Source organism: Microcebus murinus, chromosome 4 (genome assembly GCF_040939455.1).
Source record: "Microcebus murinus isolate Inina chromosome 4, M.murinus_Inina_mat1.0, whole genome shotgun sequence".
Lineage (NCBI taxonomy): Eukaryota > Metazoa > Chordata > Mammalia > Primates > Cheirogaleidae > Microcebus > Microcebus murinus.
The window spans coordinates 62,118,665-62,143,557 of NC_134107.1; the positions used below are offsets into that span (position 1 = coordinate 62,118,665).

The window sequence follows — 24,893 nt, forward strand, 5'->3', positions numbered from 1 at the left end:
GTGCACATGTATTGGTTTCCTATTTTTATTCTGATATCTGTCTTAAGTTAAAGCTACCATAAAGGGATACCTAATACTGTACTATCATGTTTCCCCGAAAATAAGACAGGGTCTTATATTTATTTTTCCTCAAGAAGACACCCTAGGGCTTATTTTCAGGGAATGTGTTATTTTCCCCTCACAGCCTCAGCTTCTAGCACGCACAGGGTGGCGAGGACCTGACAGGGGGAGCTGACCTTGTTGGTGGGGCTGCCCACACCTTTCCGGTCACCTCAGGGATAGTAGCTGTCACACTGGGGCAGATGAGAAGAGCTGCTTGTCTTCTTTACCGCTCCGCGATGAAATGCATGGGTTGGACAGATACACTGCGTAGCCATGCCCATCACTAGGTCTTATTTTTGGGGTAGGGCTTATATTGTGCAAATGCTTAGAAATCCTGCTAGGGCTTATTTTATGGGTAAGTCTTATTTTCGGGGAAACACGGTATGTATGCATTTATTTGATGGGTTGATTTTTTAAACGTAGGGCGAACTTACTCTGGTATCCTGTAACTTTCTTACTGGTCTGGATTAGAAGGCAAACCTCCTCCCTTGTGATGATTGTTCTTGAGCTGGTCCAAGCACCAAGACAATTCCCAGGTGGCACCTAATTCTTAACATGGCAAGATTGTGGAAGTTCCTGTGTAATATCCTATAGATCTTTTCTCATGTCAGAAATAATCTTTTCATATATTGTTTAGTCATACTTACTATTTTTATCATATTTAATACTTTACATTATTTAAATATTATTGGTTTTTTTCTCATTTTACTGGTCAGGAAATTAAGGTTTAAGCATAAATAATTGCCTAAGTTCACACAACTAGAAGGTGGTAGAAGATGTGAACAAGATGTTGCCTGCTATTAGTTGGGGAGATTAATTTAGATGATCTCGATATCTTTTTCAACTATGAAGTCTCTGAAGTTCTGAGAATGTTTAACATTATTTGAACATTTAGCATATTTGAACATAATCCATAAAATATTTGGCAAAATGCATTTGCTTTGGGGAAAGTGCTAGCTGGATTGGTTTCAAGCTCAAACCAGTTACATACAGCTTTCCTCTAGCTTATTTGCTGACTGTGCAGGAAGGCTCTCCACAGTGGCAATGAAGCAGTGTAGATCACTTTTTCATCTCCGCTATTTAACACTTCTTTTTTGATCCTTCTCACTGAGTGATGAATATAAAATTATAAATACAACTGAGCTCTAAATTGTTTATCCAGTGACCTTAGGACTCTGTGTATTCTGCCAAATGTAGAACTGTTTAGACTGCTGAGCACACTGGCTCCATCTACTGTTTCCTACTGTATCTTCATTCAGAGTTCTCTTAAATTTACGCTTTGCAAATTGTCCTTTTCCCTTGACTTTCTTTCCCATACTTTTGATATTTGATTTTGTTTTTGATATTTGATTTTCCCATGACAAAAGATAACTTTTACCTGTTAACCTATTAAGAAATCTTGAAATTACTGGAATATTATCAATCTTGCCTATAATTTGTATTATATAAGGACAATGTGTTTGGGGTATAAAAATATCATAGTTTTTAGATTTTTTAAATCCCTTCAATCTATATTCAAATAGGACTCCCCTCTAGAAAACAAAATTTTCTTTAATTTAGTACACTATTGTATAGGGTATGAATGAATCTCTAGTTTCTATTTTCAGAAAAGAAAGTGTTTTAATTGAATTTTCTGGGAACAATTAACCTCAAACCAAATTAAACTCTTCTAAGTAGAAGCAGTTTAGCCTTTATTTTTTTTTAAAACAGGCTTAATTCACTTTATTTTTCTTGTATAAAAACCCTATGTTGTAGCCACAGCTAGAGCCTTGGTCTTGGGCATGGAGACTCTGGTGTGGGTCTTGAGGAGATGATCAGTGAATTCCTGGTAGGGAGACTTGGTGAATATGGTTTCTTTCCAGATGTCAGGGGTCAGATAGCTATACTTCTTGGAGATGGCATCAGAGGGTGGCCTCAGCAAATTTGCCCAGGGTGGTGGAACAGCCCTTGCTGAGGTGTAGGAGTACCAGCCAGCAGCAGCAGCAGCAGCAGCTTCTTGGGCACAGGGGCCAAGATGTTGCCAGTGCCTCTGGGGGCAGGGATAAGGTGCATCAGCACAGAGCCACAACAACCTGTCACCTTGTAAGGGGCAGTGTGAGGCTTGCCAATCTTGTTCCTATAGTAACCTGTCCACACAGAGACAATGGAGAGCTTAACCAGTCCCTTGGGATGGCAGTAAAGTACCTCTTTTGGGCACTTAACATCCAGACCAATGTGGCCAGTGTAGTCTCTGATGGCAATAAACATCTTTAATCTGGTCCACTGTCCAGTGTGGGTCTGCTTTTGCACCAGCATAATCTTCAAAGCCTCATCCTTGAGAGGTACCCCCTAGAAAAAGCCATTGATCTCAAGACTCCATGACAGACAGGGAAAAGAGATAGATCTCCTCCAGGGATTTGAGCTTCATGTCCTTGTCCAGGCATTCCAGCTTAGTGACCAGAATCCACTTTTTGTCCTTGGCTTTGCCTTTGTGAGCTCCAAGGCCTTGGCCGGAGCCTCTGGGCCCTGCTGGCGTACCTGCATCATTTGCCATTCAGTGTTTTCTCCGAGAAGGAAAATAGCCTTTATTTTCTATCATTTATCTTTTTAATACTTTAATTTTAAATTAAACCCAATATAACCACATTGTAGAAAGTATAGAAAAAAGAAGAAAAAAATTCCATTATTTAACAATCTTAAACACCCATTCTTATTTTTGTGGTTAGAGAACCACATGGTTTCTAACTACAAAAACCATGGTTTCACCAACCATGGTTTTGCCCAGCCATGATTGATGAAAGCATAGTTTTATAATTGTGCTAGTTATCAATTTCTTACCTCTCAGCTCCAAATTCACCATTCATATGGCATGCTTGGTAAAAATGGACCCGAGTCCTTAAATGTTTTCCTTTGACAGCCGAGAGGATGTTAAACTTTGTCAGTAGAGGGCACTAGAGAGACATTGCAAGAGGAAGAGATTTTCCTTCCTGGTTCTGGTGTGTTGGATTGGCAGTGGCTTTGGTGCCAACTCTTGAAGTCCAAGTGGCTTAAACAGCCTCTGTCTCCTACAGTGTATGAGGCTTCCCAATGTCCAGCTTCTGAAGTTTGATCAGATTCTCCAGGTCCAGGCTACTGCAGAACACAGCAGTCAGTGGCACCTAGTGGTCAGCACTTTCCCCCACCCAACACCTTCCTCCATACCTCTATGTGATCAGCTTTTCTGGCATTCTAGAGGGCAGATTTCCAACAAGTTCTGAAGGGGTAGATTTTCAGCAAGCTCCAGCAAGTTGGCACCACAGCAACTATTCTGCTATTTCGTTAACCATGTCATGCCTTCTCCAATAAGGTCTACACCTCAGCCCTAGGAAAGCCATTTTTTTTAGTGTTCTATAATGTCTCAGCCTTAGGGGTAGTAGCTGTTCCTTACGTTTGCTGATCCTTTATTCTGTAGAGATTTTTTTAAAATTTCTTATTAACTGGTCTCCTAGTATTACAATTCCCTGTTACAATTAATAATTCTTTTGGTAAGCTTTTCCTATTTAAGTTACTCTGTGGTTTATCTTTTCTGATTGGATCCTGATTGAGATCATTTTTTAACCAAAAGTTTTAAATCGATGATCATTTTATGTACATTATTTTTGTTTAATAAAATTAAATTAGCTAACCTTTGTATGGCCCCTTATTTACAAAGCAATATTATATCTATTATTTAAATCAGCTTTTAAAAAATAACATTTTAAGTGGACACATAGGTGCTACAGTAATAGGGTATTGGGCAGGTGGGAGGGGGGAGGGGGGCGGGTATATACATACATAGTGAGTGAGATGTGCACCATCTGGGGGATGGTCATGATGGAGATTCAGACTTTTGGGGGGAGGGGGGGAAATGGGCATTTATTGAAACCTTAAAATCTGTACCCCCATAATATGCCAAAATAAAAAAAAATAATAAAAAAAAAAAATAACATTTTATCCTTTCTTCCTGACTGTATAGTCTTACCTAATTTATCAAATTTTTGCTTTTGTGGTTAATCCTTGTCATGTCCTATTAAAAAATCATAGCCACTCCAAGATATTGAAGATGTTTTCCCATGTCTGAAAGTTTTATTATTTTACCTTTTATATTTAGATTTGTAGTACATCTGGAATTTATTTTTGTGTAAGGAGTGTGAGTTTAGGGCCCAGATTCATTTTTCTCCTATAAAAATATCCAGTTGGTTGAGTACCTTTTATTGAAAAGACCATCCTTTATCTACTACACTGCAGAGTCGTATATCAAGTGGTCATAAATGTTAATTTGTTCTTGTAATTTTATCTGTTCTATTCTTTTTTATCTAACTTTGCTAGTAGCAGGCCTTGATACCTAGTACTATAAAAATTCCAGGTTTCTTGTTATTCAAGATTGTCTTGGCTTTTCTTGGACACTTGTATTTTCATATAAAGTTCAGGATTAGCTTACCAATTTGTACCCAACATCTGTTGGGAGTTTTGTTAGTATTATGTCTTTCACAGCTTTGTCAGATTTATTCCTAGTTATGCAATGTGTTTTGATATTATTATAAATTACATCTGCAGCACCAAAGCTGCAGTTACAGGTTCTAGTTGGCAGTCTGATTCAGGAGTCAAAAATATCTTTAATGTAATAATATGTTTACTTAGCTTTATAAAGAGATACAGGGGTATAGCATCTTCATCTGATCTGGAAGCCCAATCACTACTCAAATATACACAGCATCATGTATAAAGAAAGATGCAGTAGTTCACACCTGTAATCTCAGCACTTTGGGGAGGCCAAGATGGGAGGATTGCTTGAGGCCAGGAGTTCAAAACCAGCCTGGGCAAGAGTAAGACTTTGTCTCTACAAAACATTTTTTCAAAAATTAGCCAGATGTGGTGGCCCACATGTGTAGTCCTAGCTACTCAGGAGGCTGAGGCAGGAGGATCCCTTGAGCCCAGGAGTTCGAGGTTATAGTGAGCTGTGGTCATGCCACTGTACTCCAGCTGGCGTGACAAAGACCTTGTCTCTTAAAAAAAAAAAAAGTATAAAGAAAGAATTCTTCAGGGATCTAGGCACAAAAAGCAAGTAATCTAAAAGGGAAAAATTTAGGCTGCTTCAGACTTCTTTATAGTAACATTCAGTCTGGATGATAATAGCACAATACTTACAAACTTTTGAAGGAATGAAAATCTGTGACATTTTATAGCATTTATTCAAGTCTTTTTTTGAATAAAAATGCAAAAGACAATATTCTGAAAAACTCGAGAAGTCAGGGAATATAGCACCTATATAAGTCCTTGAAAAACTATGAAGATGGACGGTGAAATGTAAACAACTAAAACTTGATTTAAAATAAAAAGAAAAAGCATGGAAAGAAAAGCCGTGGAGAAAAAGACTGATGGTAGGCACTGTATCCATTTAAATACAAAACTGAGGCTAAAACAAAGTTGAAATGACTATATGACCTAGGAATTCTGCCCCTAGTTATATACCCAAGAGATTTTCTGTATCTGTCCAAACAAAAACCTGTACATGAATGCTCATAGCAGCAGCATTCATAATAGCCAAAAAGTAGAAACAGCCCAAATATCCAACTGATGAATATATAAACAAAGTGTGTTATATCCATACAATAGACTATTACTTGGCAATGAAAAAGAATGAAGTTCCAGGTACATGTTCAACATGTATGAACCCTGAAAACATGCTAAGTGAAAGAAGTTAGACACAAGACTATATATTATATCCTTTCATTTGTGTGAAATGTCTGGAATAGTTAAATCCATAAAGACAAAAAGTAGATTAGTGGTTGCCCGCGGGTATGTGAAGGAGGTAATGGGGAATGACTGCTGATGAATCTCAGGTTTCTTTGGGGGCTGATGAAAAAGTTCTAAAACTAGTGGTGATGGTTGTATAAGTCTGTAAATATGTTAAAAACCACAGAATTGTACACATTAAAAGGGTGAATCTTACATGTGAGCTGTGGCTTAATAAAGTTTTTTTTTAATGGAAGAAAAAACAGGATAGAAAATGTGGTTTGCAGAACAAAATATAAGCCTTTGATAATGTAAAATATAAAATTCTTGATGTGGAAATGGGTAATAAAAATCGGTAAGAAGGGCAGGGAAGAAAACTTAAGAGTGTGAATTTCTTCAACTCTCACAGCAAAGATGCATTTGCTATAAAAATTAAACATGTATAATAAAAATCAGTACTCTAACTTTTAGTGGTTTTCATATGCAGTTTGACTTTTTTTTGTTAAAGTATTTTTAATACTTTTTTTTTAAAGAACATGTCTAATACCCTATAAAACTTTGTCTTTTTCTTAATTCATCCATTCATTTCTCTCTGTATATGGCAAGCTTAGCAAATATCAATGATGATAATTTCTGGGTCTTGGAATATTTAACTATTTAATTTTTCTTATACTTTTATAAATTGCTTAAATTTTTTTATAATGTGTCATTTTTTTAAAAAATGAAGTCATTCTAAAATAAATAATCTGCCATGTACTATAACCATTTTTAAATCGAAAAAATAAGAAACACATTCATACTTACCTTCATGCTGGAGACTCAGACTTATGGGGGGAGGGGGGAAAGGGCATTTATTGAAACCTTAAAATCTGTACCCCCATCATATGCCGAAATAAAAAAATTAATTAATTAACTAAAAAAAAAATAATGAATACTTCTTTGCCAAACAGACTTAATCTTCAGGGTCTCCTAACCTATTGTTCTGGAACAGTCACTGTCAGAGCTAGGGCTCTGATACAATGTAATGGTAATTCTATAGCACGATTAAAAAAAAAAGAAGAAAGAAACACATTCATTTTATTAATAATAACAGAGAACAAAGGAGAAACCACTACACTCAGGTTTAAGCAAACATGCATGATGCATGCATTTGTTCATTTTACCAGACTTTCCTTAGTACCTGTCCTTGGTAATGTACCAAGTGTTAGGGATAAAAGTATGAATAGGAAACTTTCCCGGATTCCCAAAAGCTTGTAGTTTAATAAGGCATCTTGTTACATTTTTGGACAGCTTTAATTTTAGAATGTTTTGCTCTGTGTTGAATGGAGATTTGCTTCTCTACACCTTCATTGATTTTAATTCTGATACTTTAGAGTCATAACCCCATTCACCTTTAACTTTATAATCTTGCAGATATCATATGATATGTTGTATTTATTAAGTAAATCTTTTATTTTAGTCTCTTCTCCTAATGCTTTAATATCTATTTTGTTTAAAGTAGGGTGCCACAAATAAGACAGACATTCTAAAGAGAAGTGGAACTAAAGCAGAGGGAAGTAGAATGACTACTATCCAGCTCTTTCCATTTTTTCCTCTTTTCCATGTTTTGAGGTAGTATTTTGTGATCTTCCTCACAGATACATTTGAGGTACTATACAGAGATTTCCCCCTACCTAGAGAAATAGTTTTGTCATGTTTCTGTTTTGGGAACTTTCTATCAGGGTTAGCCTTGTTCTCTCTCACACAGCCTATATTTGTGTTTTGCTATTCCTCATTCTAATTTATAAACCTTTGCATTGTCTTTCATTGAGTTTCATGTAGTTTGTAGGACCCTCCTCTATGCCCTCTGCCTCCAGGTCATTTGAAATGTACTCCTAACTTCCATACTATTGACATATCAGCCAAATTTAATATTATCTGTACATTTTGGCATGTTTTGATTCCTTTATCTCAGTCATCAGTAAAGATTTTCATTAGTTCGAATCCTACCACTCCTGGTTAGTAAAATATTTAACATCTCCTACAGGTTTATTTAAAGCTGTTAATTAACTGCATTTTAGATTCATAACTCTCAATCTGTCTGGCTCCCCACCTTAGATTTTCACACTTCACCTAGGCAAATTACTTTGTTTTTTGTACAAATTGGAATTCCCTTAATATATTCTGAATAGAATACTCTGATATAATTTTTAAAATATTAATAAGTACCCTCCTTGTGTGAATACTATGCTAGTGAATCTAGTGGTAAGAATGTCGGCTATAAAGACAGATCGACCCGGAATAAAGTCTTGGCACCACCATTTGCTTATTGTGAGAACTTGGTTAAATTATATAATCTCTTAGCCTACTTTTACTGTTTATGTAATGCGGACAATAATATTTCACAAGGTTGATGTGAGAAGCAAATAAGATAGCACTGTCCCCTAATCCCCTCCCATCACTCCCCCAACCACTATTGATCTGCTTTCTGTCACTATAGATTAGTTTGCATTCTCAAGGTTTTTATGTAAACTGTTTTAGTTCATTACTGCTTATTCTAACATCTGTGTCAGTTCTAGATTGGTTTCCATTGATTATTTTCCTCGTGGGTCATGTTTTTTGCTTCTTTGTATGCCTGGTAATCTTTGATTGGAACCAGACATTGTCCTTTTTATCTTGTTAAACCTTTGCACTCGGATGTTGAGTGTGGATAATGTCGAGTGGATAATGAGAAAAAAGCAAGCGAGTGCAAAGGGTTAAGTGTTGGATAATTTTTTATTACCATAAATAGTCTTGAATTTTGTTCTGGGATTTAATTAAGTTACTTGGAAATAGTTTGATCCTTTTTGCTTTTATGATTTGTTAGCTACGTCTGGAACAGGGCTCAGTCTAGGACTAGTTTTTCCCCCTATTACTGAGGCAAGGTCATCTTGATTACTTTATCCAATGCCTAGTGAAATATGAATTTTACTATTCTGGCTTGTGGGAAAAGGTACTGTTTCTGGTCATGTGAGATTACCAAGTACTATTCCCTCTAATTTTTTCACATGGTTCCTCCCTGGCTTTGAGTAGTTTCCTCATATGCAGATGCTGATCAGTCTTTTGCTGAATAGTAAGGGTCCCTTTATAGATTTCCAGGGTTCTTTCTCTCTACCTCTCTCTCATATACTCTCTCCTGTGAAATCTTGTCACCTGGGTCTTCCTGAACTCTAAGCTCTGTTTCCTCAACTCATAGAGTCTACCAGGCTTCCCCGGGGTACTCCCTCCCTATTCTGTGGCCTGAGATGTTCCTGAATACTCCAGGCAGTAAGCTGGAGCAATCATAGGGGTCATTTGTTTCTTGTTTTCTTGGGGACCATTGCTTTCATTGCAGATGTCTATTGTCTTCAAAACCATTATTTCATATATTTTGTCTCTCGCTCTTGTTCTCACTCTCTCTCACTCTCATTCTTATTGGAGCTGGGAGAGTAAATCTGGTGCCTATTTCTTCATCTTGTGTGGAAGCAGAAGTCCAGCAGTAACTTTTTACTGCTTAGTTATTTTTTTCTAGCATTTGGTTCCAGATTTCCAAATAACTTGCTTATAGTGCTATTTTCTGGATCTGTAAATTGAAGATACTGTCTGTTGTCTTCCAGTTATAGTTGTTGGGGATTTGCTTTCTTATACCATTCCCTTTCCCTACATTTTCTTGATAAATCAGAGCATAATTTTTTTAATTAAATAAGTAATTAGGATGTAACAGTAATTATATCAATATGGCTATGTAAATAATGTCCCCTGCCAGGCTTAATAGCGTACTCTGGGGTAACATTTCTTTTTATGTAGACTTTTTTGTTATTCCTTGTGGTTAATAATTACATCATGCTAGCCATTGGAAAAAAGATAAAGTTGAAGAGAGATTCACACTGTAAAAACTCCAAATGAGATTAAATTTAAATTGTTTAAAAAGTGATACCAGGGTTGGGCATGGTGGCTAATGTCTATAATCTTAGCACTTTGGGAGGCTGAGGTGGGAGGATAACTTAAGCCCAGGAGTTCAAGACTAGCCTGGGCAACATAGCAAGACCTCATCTCTTCAAGAAAAAAAAAAAAATTAGCCAGGTATGGTGGTGTGTGTCTGTAGTCTATCTACTCAGGAGGCTGAGGCAGGAGGATTGCTTGAGCCCAGGAGTTTAAGGTTGCCGTGAACTATGATCATGCCATGGCACTCCAGACTAGGTGACAGAGCAAGATCCTGTCTCAAAAAAAAAAAAAAAGTGAAACATAAATACACTAAAAGAAAATCTGGGTAAATTCCTCTATAACCTTGAAGTGGGGAAGGCCTTTCTAAAACCATGACTAAAAATCTAGAAGCTATAAAAGATTAATAAATTCAGCTACATAAAAAGCACCCAAAATTTGTCTATAGCAAAATACATCATAAGCAAGGTCAAAAGAGTTTACATCTCATAACATATCCCTTTTACAAGAAGGACTCCTTAAAGAAGGAAAGTTGATAGACGAAGAAGCAAAGGGAATGAATATGCATTTCATAGGAAAAGAAATACAAATGGTCCTTAAGCATATAAAATGATGCCCATACTCATTGTAAGAGAAAGGACAATGCATCCATGTTTTCTTTTAATACTTTTTGGGTTAATAAATAAATTTATTCTTTGACTAAGCAATCTCACTTTTGGGAATCTATTTTACAGATGTACCTACACTTGTTTTAAAACAAAACAAAACAAAACAATATATATGGTTATTCATTACAGTATTGCATATAATAGTAAGAATTGGAAATAACCTTAATGTTTAGTAACAGAGGACTGGTTGAATAAAACTATAGCACAAGTTTTCTAATACTTCTGTCAAATGCCTACAAACATTTTTTCTAAATTTTATAACTTCTAAAATTGCCTGTCCCTTCCTTTCTTTTTCTTCTTGGAAATTTCTTTCCTACAGTTCTTAGTTCTCCTCCTCCTATTTGGAATGGGTAGTCTCTCTGGTTCTTTTGTGCATCTATAGTCTTGGGACTTTTCTTTACCTCTCTCCTGTGTTGCAGCTCCTATTTCTAGATCCCATGTCATCCTTTCTCATGGTTAACTGCCTTGTTTTGATTCATTACATTCTCCAGCTGATTATGGAGACAAGATATGTTGTAGGTGTATTTTTTGAACCCTTGACTGTTTGAAAATGTTTTGTTCTACCCTCAGTTAATTGATATCTTGATATTTGCACCTATGTTAAACATTATGCATTTGGAATTTGGCAAATATATGCCACTTATCCTATCGAGAATCAAATTTATAAAATACTATTTAGTCATTTCCCCTCCATTTTACCTAATTATTTCTGTTACTGGAGTTTTTACTATTCCTTTGCTATTTATGTTTGAGCTTTGTTTTTGTAAAGACAGGAGCGAAAATCAAATTAAGATCCATTGCTTTCAAGTTTACTATAAACATTACCAGGAAAATGAAATTTTAAAGAGACATGCAAAATGCAAACACCAATTTGTTTTTTTCTGATTCTACATACAAAATTAACCCAGCTCTGTATATTTATCTTGTCATACGGTGTCCATGGACCACACTTTCAGAAGCATTGGTGTAGGCTGCCTTCTTTAACTCATTTTTTTGCTCGCTCTCACTCTCTCTCTCTTTCTTTCTTTCTGCCTTGTCTTCTCTTCTCTTCTTTCTTTCTTTCTTTCTTTCTTTCTTTCTTTCTTTCTTTCTTTCTTTCTTTCTTTCTTTCTTTCTTTCTTTCTTTCTTTCTTTCTTTCTCTCTCTCTCTCTCTCTCTCTCTTTCTTTCTTTCTCTCTTTCTCTTTCTCTCTCTCTCTCTCTCTCTCTCTCTCTCTCTCTCTCTCTCTCTCTCTCTCTCTCTCTCTCTCTCTCTCTCTCTCTCTCTCTCTCTCCTCCCTCCCTCCCTCCCTCCCTCCCTCCTTCCCTCTCTCTTTGTTGTCCGGGCTACAGTGCCATGATGTCAGCCTAGCTCTCACAGCAACCTCAAACTCCTGGGCTCGAATAATCCTTCTGCCTCAGCCTCCCGAGTGGCCGGGACTACAGGCATGCGTCACCATATATGGCTAATTTTTTCTATATATTTTTAGTTTTCCAATTAATTTCTTTCTATTTTTAGTAGAGACGGGGTCTCACTCTTGCTCATGCTGGTTTTGAACTACTGACCTTGAGCGATCCTCCTGCCTCAGCCTCCCAGAGTGCTAGGATTACAGGCGTGAGCCATCGCGCCCTGCCTTTCTGAGGTTCTTTCTGAAATCCTTTTCCTGCTTGCCTTCACAATTTAGAATTTCCTTTAGTGGGTGTGCTGGTGGAAAATTTTCAGTTTCATTTGTCTGAAAGTATCTTTATTTTACTTGTATTCTTATAAGAAATTTTTGATGACTACGGAATTATTATTCTTTAGCATCTTGAAAATACCTTTCCACAATATTTCTGAGAAGTCACCTATTATTGTTGTTCAAGGCCAAATGAATGTATCTTTATTTAAAGTATTATTATTTATTAACCTAAATATCTTCTTGTATTTTTCTCTTTCAGGGAATACAGTGAGTAACCTGATTATGATCATACCTCCAATTTTTGGTGCAATTCAGAGTGTTAGAGATGGTCTGGAAAAACGGTACACTGCTTCTTATTTAGCACTCACAGGTATGTATAACATTTCATTTGAAACAATGATGTACAGTATTCAAACGGGCTGTTTTCCTCATTCATTTCTAAAAGCAGTTCTCAATTTTGTCTTCATTATTACACAACTTGAACATATTCTTAAACTTCTTAGTAATAACTCCACAAACTGGCCAGGCACTGTAGTTCACATCTATAATCCCAGCACTTTGGAAGACTGAGATGGGAAGAATGCCTGAGGCCAGGAGTTTGAGACCAGCTTAGGTAACACGAGGTCCTGTCTCTACAAAAATTTTAAAAATTAGCCTTGTGTGGTGGTGCATAACTGTAATCCTAGCTACTTGGGAGGCCGAGGCAGGAGGATCACTTGAACCTGGAGTTAGAGGGTGCAGTGAACTGTGATCATGCCACTACATTCCATTCTAGCCTGGGTAACAGAACTAAACCCTGTCTCACAAAACAAAACAAACCACCACCAACAACAAAAAAAACTTCCACAAAGCTTGCTAATAAATTGAACTGCATTTTTTTAGAAGTTACAAAATATTTCAAGCATACAGAACAGAACAGAGATAATATAACAAACACACCCACAGTTCTTACCACCCATCTTTGTCAGGTCTTAACAGTTTATAATATTTATTTCAGATTTTTTTTTTTTAAAGAAAATAAACTACTATAGATAAACTTGATTTTATCCCCCTAGACCTCCTAGCATCCCCACCCTCAGCTAACCTCTATTCTGAATTTGATGTTTATCATTTTCTCACATTTTTTTGTGTTTATACTACATATGTATGTATCCTTAAATATATAGTTAGTGTGGTTTTGCATAGTTTTAAACTTTTTGGAAAGGATACCATCTAACCTTTTGCAACTTACATTCTTATATAAAATATACAAGGTTGCTCACTGTATTCCCTGTAAGAGAAAAATACAAGAAGATATTTAGGTTAATCAATAATATTACCTTAAATAAAGATACATTCATTTAGCCCTTAACAATAATAAATAGGTGACTTCTCAAAAAGATGGTGAAAGGTATTTTTAAGGTACTGAAGAAAAATAATTCTGTAACCACAATCTACAAAGAACTCAAGCAAATCAGCAAGAAAAAAATCAAACAACCCCATCAAAAAGTGGGTAAAAGACATGAACAGAAGCTTTCCAAAAGAAGATAGACAAGTGCCCAAGAAACATATGAAAAAAATGCTCAACATCACAAATCATCAGGGAAATGCAAATTAAAACCACAGTGAGATATCACCCTTAGCCCTGTTAGAATGGCTTTTATTAAAAAGTCCAAAAATGATATATGCTAGTGTGGGTACAGAGAGAAAGGAACACTTGTGTACTCTTGGCGGTCCTGCAAATTAGTATAACATCTATGGAAAATGGTATAGAGATACCTCAACGAACTAAAAGTAGACCTACCATTTGATCCAGCAATCCTACTACTGTGTATTTACCCAAAGGAAAAGAAGTCATTTTATCAAAAAGACACCTACACTCAAATGTTTATTGCAGCACAATTCATATTTACAAAGATGTGGAATCAACACAAGTGCCCATCAATTCATGAGTGAATTAATAATGTAGTATATGTATACCATGGAATACTACTTAGCCATAAAGAAGGATGACTTGATGGCTTTTGCAACAATTTTGGACAGAACTGGAGACCATTATCCTAAGTGAAATATCTAAAGAATGGAAAAACAAACACCAGATGTGTACTCATTCTTAAATTGGAACTAATTGATGAGCACATGTGTGCATAGAGAGAAGTAAAACTTAACAGAAATCAAGCAAAGGGAGAAGGGGATGGGAGAAAACCTATCTAACAGGTACTATGAACACTGTCTCAGTGATGGGCACACTTATAAGCATGACTCAAGCGTTATAAAAGTAGTCAATATAACCAAAAATATTTGTACCCCCATAATACTTTGAAATAAAAAAAGAAAAACCATTCTATAGTCACCAAAAATTTCTTACAAGAATCCAAGTAAAATAAAGATACTTCAGACAAATGAAACAAAAAGTTTTCCACCAGCACACCCACTAAAGGAAATTCTAAATTCCACAGGCAAGCAGGACAATAATCTCAGAAAGAACCTCAGAGATACAGCAAAAAAATGAGTTAAAGAAGGCAGCCTACACCAATGCTGCTGAAAGTGTGGTCCATGGACACCCTATGACAAGATGAATACAGAACTGGGTTAATTTTGTATTTAGAATCAGAAAACAACAAATTGGTGTTTGCATTTTGCATGTCTCTTTAAAATTTCATTTTCCTAGCCGGGCGCGGTGGCTCACGCCTGTAATCCTAGCACTCTGGGAGGCTGAGGCGGGCGGATTGCTCAAGGTCAGGAGTTCAAAACCAGCCTGAGCAAGAGCGAGACCCCGTCTCTAGAATAAATAGAAAGAAATTAATTGGCCAACTAATATATATATAAAATTAGCCGGGCATGGTGGCACATGCCTGTAGTCCCAGCTACTTGGGAGGCTGAGGCAGCAGGATTGCTTGAGCCCAGGAGTTTGAGGTTGCTGTGAGCTAGGCTGACGCCATGGCACTCACTCTAGCCTGGGCAACAAGCGAGACTCTGTCTCAAAAAAAAAAAAAAAAAATTTCATTTTCCTGGTAATGTTTCTAGTTTCTGTATCGAGGGATGGGGGTGGGCAAGGGCAATATACATAACCTTAACATTTGTACCCCCATAATATGCTGAAAAAAAATAAATGAAAACAATGGATCTTAATTTGATTTTTGCCCTTATCTTGACAAAAACAAAGCTAAAACATGAATAGATGGATAAATCAACTTTACCAGAGCCTAAGTTGGGAAAATCATGCCTGTCATACTCTTGTGTCATCATAATAAAGAAAAAAATAGCAAAGAAAGTGGATTCTTTCTACTAGTTTATTTCTTCTGCTGCTTTTTAAAGTATGACTCACATGCCATACTTCTTTTTTATAACTCTAAATACAATTTCTTTTGTTTTAGCTTGTGGTGGATATTATTTCCACTTGGACAGAAAAGGCTTCTAGTGACCACAAAACTGTAAGCTGTAGGATATCATCTCAGATTCTACCATAATTAGATTATTAATTAGATATGAGAGATTTTAATTTCACAGTCTGTTACTGATATGCATGATTACTCCTTTCCAGAAAGTTTAACCCTTTGCACTTGGATGTCAAGTGGATAATGAGAAAAAAGCAAGCAAGTGAAAAGGGTTAAAACTATGTGAAACCATACTACATATACTTTTTAGGATGCATACATACGGTAGTATAAACACAAAAACGTGAGAAAATGATAAGCCTCAAATTCAAATAGAGGTTAGCTGGGGGGGAGGTGGTTGTAGGTTGAGCATTATAAAATCAAGTTTAACTATAGTAGGTTATTTCTTTAAAAAAGAAAAAGATCTAAAATTGGTGTTTATTTCTTATTTAAAAATAATTTGAAGCTGGGCATGGTGGTTCACACCTGTAATCTCAGCACTTTGGGAGGTTAAGGCAGGAGGACTGCTTGAGGCCAGGAGTTCAAGACCAGCCTTGGCAACAACATAGTGAGACCACCCTTCCTCTACAGAAAAATTAAAAATAAAATCAGCAAGGCTTGAGCCTACCACTTTGAGGCTGCAGTGAGCCATGATCACACCACTGCACTCCAGCCTGGATGACAGAGCAAGACCCTGTATCTTAAAAAAAACAACAAAAAAACTTACTGAAACAAAAGAATTACAAAACACATCGACCCCTCCTACCTTCAGCCCCCATAAATATACACATACCCATATATGTGTATATGTTTGTATATATATGTACCTATTCTGACCAAAGGGAGCAGTATTGAACTAGGAATCTTTTTTTGGATGTTCATAAAAATCACCTTTTTATTTATGTCAAAAGCGAGATAATGATCAGACTAGTAATTTTTTGGGGGGGTGGAGAACAGAGTCTCACTCTGTGACTAGGCTAGAGTGCAGTGGCATCATTATAGCTCACTGCAACCTCAAATTCCTGGGCTCAAGTGATATTCCTGCCTCAGCCTCCCGAGTAGCTGTGACTACAGGCATGCACTGCCATGCCCAGCTAATTTTTTAATTTTTTTGTAGAGATGGGGTCTCATTCTTGTTCACGCTGGTCTCAAAAAGGGGAAACCAACCCAATCAGAATATCAAAATGACAGATAAAGAATTTCAAATATGGATTATAAGTAAGCTCAACAAAATACAAGAGAAAATGGAAAACCAACACAAAGACACTATACCCAAAAATTTAGAAAATGCATGAAAAAATTCACTAAAGAAATTGAATTATTAAAAAAAATCAAATAAAACCTCTGGAAATGAAAAATTCATTCAAGGAAATACAAACACAGTGGAAACTCTTAAGAATAGAGTAGACCAGGCAGAAGAAAGAATCTCAGAGCTTGAAGACAACACCTTTGAATTAAACAAGTCAGTGAAAGAACAGAGAATTAATAGGAAGAAACAAAGCCTACAAGAAATGGGATTATGTTAAGAGGACAAACATAAGAATTATAGGCATCCCTGAGGCTGAGTAAGAAAACACAGGGTTGGAAAACCTGTTTTAGGAAATAATTGAGGAAAACATCCCTAGTCTTGCTAGAAAGTTAGATAGATACCTGAAGCTCAAAGAGCACCTGAGAGAATCATCACAAAGAGGCAATCACCATGACAAATAGTCATCAGACTAGCCAAAGTTAACATGAAGGAGGAACTCTGGCAAGCTGTAAGGTAAGAACATCAGGTAACTTACAAAGGAAAATCCATCAGGCTAATTGTAGACTTCTCAACTAAGATCTCAGAAGCCAGACAGGCTTGGGGCCCTATCTTCAGTCTTAAACAAAATAATGGCCAGCCTAGAATTTTGTTTAAGAGTCATCTTTAAGAGTCATCTTAAATTATTTTAACAATGTAAAACTTCTTATCAAGAGGAAATTGAGTGGATGGTTTAGAATACTGTATACTGGACTAATAACCTTTTAAATTGTTCGTTATACTTAGTATTGAAATAGGCATAAAATTAATGTGCCATGGAAAGTACTTTTGGAAATTATTTTATAACTTGCTTACTAACTTATTTAGTCCAGTTTTATAGATATTGCCAAAAATATCAGTGGCCTTTTTTTTTTTCCTAGTGTGTTAAATAGTAACATTGAAGAACACTTGAGGAAAGTAATGTAAAATATCCAGTCTCATTATCCAACATAAATAATATTTTCATTTTTTGGTTAATAGTTCTGAATCCTTGTGCATATGCAAGTGTTATTTTCATATGGTTGCACTTTAAATAAACATGTTTAACCTAGTAGCCAAAACTTAGGGATAGAATCAAGCAGAAAAGCAGGAACCACAGATAGCTAGGAGACTGGGTAGTTGGTGAGCAGGAAATGAGATGGCTAGGTAAGTAGCCTGGAAGAATTACCTAAGGCAGGAAGCAGACAGCTTCAGTGGCTCTTCATGTGGTTCTTATGGCCTCAGTTGTTGTTAATGTTTCATAGTGTTTTAGGCTGGAGCCAGAATAAGACAATAATAAAACAACAAATATATTTTTTTAAACAACAAATTATTTTCTAAGAAAACAGGTATAAAAATATAACATCTAGTCTCATTTCTGCTATTATCATGTCTGTTATTGTTCTAGCTTCATTCTGGCTGTGTGTGCAGGTGCATGCAGCACACACAGATTACTGTAATAAGGTTATACTAGATAATTGATAGATTAGAAAAGGGAGTGATCGGTTCCCTTGAGGGTAGATGGGAAACAATTAGAAAAGCTCTTTTTAAATACCCTGAATGGCTTTTCATCAGTATAGGGATAAAGTCCAAACTTCTTAAGACAGTTCTCCAAAGCACATGCTTTTGATCACTGCACTCTACTGCTACTCTAATATTAGTGCATTTTGTTTCTATTGTGAATGCTAACTTCACTTGGAAAGCTATAGTCATGCATGCCCTGGAAATTGTAGTTGGGATTGTTTTGACAACACCAATAACACTAAAAGCTCTAGCTGAGTATGTACATTTAAAAATGATTGTATGCAAAGTCACTGATATCTTTGACACTTTATAGAAACATGGCCCTCTCCTTGTATTATTTATTCTAGGTCCCTTCTTATGCACCAAGGTAAACCCTGATGTGATTTAAAAGGAACTCATAGTACTTCTTGGACTTTTAATTTTCTGTCATGGCAAATAAGCTAACATGCTTCCAAAATCTAATGATACCACCTATATACATGAATTTTTTCATAGCTTGAGTTAGGGATTAGAAAACAGAATTTATTGATAACCTATTATTTGCCAGGTGCATACCAAGTAATCCTCCCAGCAAACTTTCATGGCAAACATTATTACACTTATTTTACAGCTGAGGCAACTGAGTCTCAAACAGATTTAAGCAGCTTCTAAAGTTAAGTAGTAAGTGATAACTGTGGGATTCTAGTCTAAGTCTGATTCCAAAACCTTTGTATACTATTTTCAGTGTGAGCAGATGAGTCAAAAGTACATGTGTATAAGAGCATATTTGTGTTTTATTATAATCTTGAAAAATTCTGGCTGGTAGCTTGCCAAAATATTTCAATTAAGAGGTTCCAACTGGCCGGGCGCTGTGGCTCACGCCTGTAATCCTAGCTCTTGGGAGGCCGAGGCGGGCGGATTGCTCAAGGTCAGGAGTTCAAAACCAGCCTGAGCAAGAGCGAGACCCCGTCTCTACTATAAATAGAAAGAAATTAATTGGCCAACTGATATATATATAAAAAATTAGCCGGGCATGGTGGTGCATGCCTGTAGTCCCAGCTACTCGGGAGGCTGAGGCAGAAGGATCACTCAAGCCCAGGAGTTTGAGGTTGCTGTGAGCTAGACGCCACGGCACTCACTCTAGCCTGGACAACAAAGCAAGACTCTGTCTCAAAAAAAAAAAAAAAAAAAAAAGAGGTTCCAACTGAGTGAAATTCTATTATACACTTGAGAGACTCTTAAAACTCTAGTAAAGTGTTATTAATATGAACATCTAATTAGAAGATGCAGATGGTACCTTGACCTCCTTGTTCCAATTCAATTTCTATTTTGATTCCATCAGACTTCATTTTGGATATGACCATATGGGGAAATTTGTCCCTGTTACTTGTTTTGTGGAATGCCCTGGATAATTTCTAGGTGTAAATTTTATATTAACTTGGATGTCAAAACCAAGCAAATCAAATGAAACTCTTCAAGTGAAATGTCATTATGAAATGTTAGCTAAAATAGACACCCTGATATTAATAAAATGTTTTATTCTCCATGTGACTGAATCAGTTTGCACACAAAGAAAAGAAAACTTATATTTCTTTTTTAAATTATCTCCAGAATTTCTAATTTATATAAGGACCAATAAATGTCAGTTTGTTTTCACACTTTCGACATTTGTTCCTTTGATGTAAATAACTTCTCCAGTCTTGCTTTTGTTATTTGTGGTGATTTGAATAATTTTAATATTCACCTCCTAGTAAATTGTTGTATATCAGTAGTGAAAGCTGGTTTACTATGCTAAATTTCCCCTATTCTCCAGCCATGCTTACTTCTTTCAATTGAACCATTTTCTCTTTAAATGAGATAACCTATTTTAAAATCTGTATTTCTTAACAAGTTGGTCCTAATCTGAACTCTGTCTACCTTGCCAGTTTCATGTTCCACAACTCTCCCACGTGTACCTCACACTGTAGCTGTATCAAACTATTAATACTTGCTGTTTTTAGTACTATATGTATTTTCACATCTCTGTCTTTAACCTCCTTTGTCTGATAAACTCCACATATCTTATCATTCAGGACTCTGCTTCCTTCAGAAAGCCTTCCTTTAAACCTCCTCAGTCTCCTGCGAGAATCAGATGACCCTTTTCTGTTCTCCCACAGAATATAACACATATCTTTATTATAGCATTTATTGTGCCATATTGTAATTGGTTGAAGAGATTTAGGCAAGAGCTGGATCACAGGGGCCCTTACTGTAGGCCAGAATAAAAAATCTGCTCTATATTCTAAGAGTAATGGGAAGCCAATGAAGGGTTTTTAAATAGGAGAGTGACATGATCCTATTTATATTTTTAAAAGATAACCCTGGCAGCTCTGTAGAGAATGGATTGATAGAACACAAGCTAAGTAACCAGTTATTAGAGGTTCTTGAGGTGGTCCAAGTGTGAGGTGATAGTGGTTTAACTAGAATGGCACCTGTGGAGACTGGAGAGAAGTGGATGACTCAGGATACATTTTGGAGGTAGTGCCTATAGGACTCATTCATGCATTAAATGTGGGGGTTCGAAGAGAGGGAAGAATTTCTAAAGATGACCTTCAGGTTTCTAGTTTGAGCAACTGTGTAGATAGGGGTTCCATTAACTGAGACGGAGAAGACTAAGAAAGAGATTTGGAGGGAAGATCTGTCACTCTGTTTTGATTATATTGAGTTTGAAATGCCTGTGAGACATTAAGTGAGCCAAATAGGCATTCAGGTATGTGAGATTGGAATTCAAAGGTAAGATTTAGGTATCATTGTCCTAAAACTGGTATTTAAAGTCATGGAAATTGATAAGCTTACCAAGGCAGTGGATATAGAGCAGGGGTCCTCAAACTTTTTAAACAGGGGGCCAGTTCACTGTCCCTCAGACCATTGGAGGGCCGGACTATAGTTTAAAAAAAACTATGAACAAATTCCTATGCACACTGCACATATCTTTTTTTTTTTTTTTTTTTTGAGACAGTCTCGCTTTTGTTGCCCAGGCTAGAGTGAGTGCCGTGGCGTTAGCTTAGCTCACAGCAACCTCAAACTCTTGAGCTCAAGCAGTCCTGCTGCCTCAGCCTCCTGAGTAACTAGGACTACAGGCATGTGCCACCATGCCCCACTAATTTTTTCTGCATATATTAGTTGGCCAATTAATTTCTTTCTCTTTATAGTAGAGATGGGGTCTCGCTCTTGCTCAGGCTGGTTTCAAACTCCTGACCTCGAGCAATCTGCTCGCCTCGGCCTCCCAGAGTGCTAGGATTACAGGCGTGAGCCACCGCACCCGGCCACATATCTTATTTTGAAGTAAAAAACAAACGGGCAAAAACACCCGTGTGTGGCCTGCGGGCCGTAGTTTGAGGATGCCTGATTGAGAGACAAGAGGACCCAAGGATGGACATCAATATCGCAAGTTTATCACCCAAAGGCAAACTCTGAAATGCAGACATATTTTAGCTATGTTTTTAATTAGTTGCCCACATTTGAAAATTGGGAGAATTTACATAAAAATCCAGATCTCTGACTTCTCTTGAATTATTAGAAAATCCAACAACACTGAGCCTGTATTTGTGCATGGTAACAATCAGCCTGAACTATTCTTTCCAGTTTTCTCTTTATTATGGTCTGTCCTGTTGACCACAAACCTCTACACTCTTCCTTCTTGTCTTTCACTTAGCATTTTACTCATATGCCTCTCTGGGCTTTTGAATTTACAGCCCCTGATTTAGACATTAAAAATAGAAGGATCCCATTGAACATAAACCTCTGAAAAAAGAAAAAAATAGTAGGAGCCAACAAAGGAACTATGAAGAAGCAACTAATATGATAGGAAAACCAGGAGAATAGAGTGTTACAGTAAACTAGAGAAAAACTAGAGAGGAAAGTGTTTCAGTTATTAAGTGTTACTAAGAAATTGAGTAAGATGAAAATAGAAGATGACTATTTCAGTGGTGCAAATAGGTTTGAGGGATGGATAGGAAGGATAGGTGAGGAAATAGAGGCAATTTTTTTTGAGAACTCAGAAAAGTGAAGAAGCATGGGTAAATGGGGCAGGAGAGTGGGTTTGGGAGGTATTAGAAAATATACAAACAACCCATTTAGAGAGGTAGAAATTGATGATATAGGAGAGAAAGGTGACAATAAAGTGAAGATCTTAGAAGGCAGGTGGTATCCTTAGAGCACAAGGGCCTGATTGGCCTTTGCTAGGTAGAAGTAGGTTGCTCTAAGGAAGGAGGGAAGGAAAGCATTGGTCCTGTGTTGGTGGTGACACAGATTGCTAATAGAAATGAGAATCAGCAGTGTTCACATAGAACTAGAGAATTATTTTAGACTCAATATAGATTTAATTAGAGTAAATATAGACTGTTTGGAATTTAATCTGTAAAAATCTGATGGCAGTTTTCATAAACAGCACACATAAGTTATAATAGTTTCATAGTATTGAAAGAAATAAAAAACATTTTACATGTTACCTATAAACTGACTTCACATATAGACAGGCTCAGATATGTTAAATGGATTTTAGGATTGCCTATTGAGCAGAACTGGGACTTAAACCCAAGTCATTCAGTTCTAGTCTTATACACTTCTAACACACCAGTAGCTCTATCTCAGTTATCTGAAGTCTAAGTGAATAATCAGATATTTTAATCTTAAGGGAACATTAGTTGATTTTTGGTCAGATTTTGGAGAGAATTGTGGCTAGGAAAATATGTTTAAATGTGTTGTACCACTCTTGTGGTTCAGAATTTTAAAAAGAAAAAAACAAGTTCCACAGCTGATATGGAGATTTTCTCTTTATAGTCTTGTTGTAACCACAGAAAATATGTTCTATTGAGAGAAAGAGAATATTAACTATTTTCCTTACTTTCCCTGAATTTAATAACAAGATCTGAAATCATACCTTGTCTTCATTTTTCTTCCTATCTAATGAAAATATGTTTGTTGGTTTTTTTTGGTTTTTTTTTGAGACAGAGTCTCGCTTTGTTGCCCAGGCTAGAATTAGTGCTGTGGCATCAGCCTAGCTCACAGCAACCTCAAACTCTTGGGTTCAAGCAATCCTGCTGCCTCAGCCTCCCAAGTAGCTGGGACTACAGGCATGCGCCAATATGCCCGACTAATTTTTTCTATATATATTAGTTGGCCAATTAATTTCTTTCTATTTATAGGAGAGACGGGGTCTCACTCTTGCTCAGACTGGTTTCGAACTCCTGACCTGGAGCAATCTGCCCGTCTCAGCCTCCCAGAGTGCTAGGATTACAGGCATGAGCCACCGTGCTTGGCCTGACTTTAAATATGTGCCTTATATTTGCACTTCTGGCTTTTGAATTGTTCTACTTGGTGCCTCTAATTTTGTTTTGATTCATATTCTTACCACAAAATGATCCTCTTTTAAGTTTTGGATCAACCCTGACATAGTAAAGTTTATACACTGGCCTCTTGTGACAGTGTCTAGTTAAAAATACATAAATAAATGAAAATAAATAAGTAAAGTTTATACAGTGAAGAAATAGTTTCTAAAGTACCTGTTTCTTATCAAGACAATTTTATGTGCAGTCTTAAATTACAACTTATATTTCATCACAACATTCATAAATAGAAATATTTACTGAAATATATAATACAGCTGTTGCTAACTTTGGTGGGATTTTTTTTATTCTTTTTTTTGCTTTGATAACTTGTTTACAGCTAAAATGGTTTTTACTCTCCTTCCCTATTAAAGCACATCATAGTTTTTGCTTGGACTGGGTATCGTCAGCATGATGAAACATTTTAAGAGGTTCACAATGTGTTTATCTTCTTAGTCTCCTTTTCATTCACAGTATTTTAATGTGCCTGGAGAGCATTTGAGTTAATCACCAATTAGAGAGGAAGTAACCAACATGCTTCCTAAACTCTCCTTTGATGGCATGAGAAGTATGGAAATATGGCTGAGTTTCCCTTATCTGGTTCACATTAGACAACTGTTTTCAGGCACCTAATTTATTTCTCCCCACTTTCCTTTGCAAATCACCTCCTGCCCTTGTTTCTTGTGAGATACTGGATTATTGCGGGGGAAGGAAAAAAATCAGCCAATCAGCAAATACTTAATAAGTGTTCCCTATACACCTGGCCCTATGATAAGTTCTAGAGATTCTTTAGTTAACTGTAGAGACATGGTCCATGCCTTTATGAACCTTAGAATCTAACAGCAATCTTTGGCTTTTGATATGCAGCAGAATCATTGACAGCTCCTTAAAATACAGGTACTATGACAACAATTGAATCACAGGTTTCTGGGCTGGTCTAGCATTTATAAAGCTGTGTAGGCAAAACAGTATGCTCCAAAAGCTGATAACTAGCCGCCTAGTCAAACATTAATTCTTGGACACATTGGAAAGGAAACAGGAAGATTTGAGTTAGGAGATGACATTTAAAATGGATCTGGGAGATATACTGAAGTATTAAGTAGTAAAAGGACATGATATATCCAACTGATTCATGAATGGTTGATAAAAATAAATATATATAAAAATTAGCAAAATGTTAAAAATTGGTGAATCTGAACCAATATGTAGAACATACAAGAGTTCATTATACTATTCTTTCAACATTTCTGAAAGTTTGAATTTATTTCAAAAGAAAACAGTTGAAAGGAATAAAGAGCAAAAATT

The 24,893-nt window shown here is 36.4% G+C and overlaps 1 protein-coding gene across 1 annotated transcript in view; it reads left to right on the forward strand.

Annotated features, from left to right (window-relative positions):
- Positions 1-24,893, forward strand: part of ACER3 (alkaline ceramidase 3) — a 123,373-nt gene that overhangs the window by 33,116 nt on the left and 65,364 nt on the right. The window contains exon 2 of the mRNA XM_012745051.3: positions 12,359-12,469. Within this exon, the coding sequence (XP_012600505.1) occupies positions 12,359-12,469 (111 nt within the window). The remainder of the gene's footprint in view (positions 1-12,358; positions 12,470-24,893) is intronic.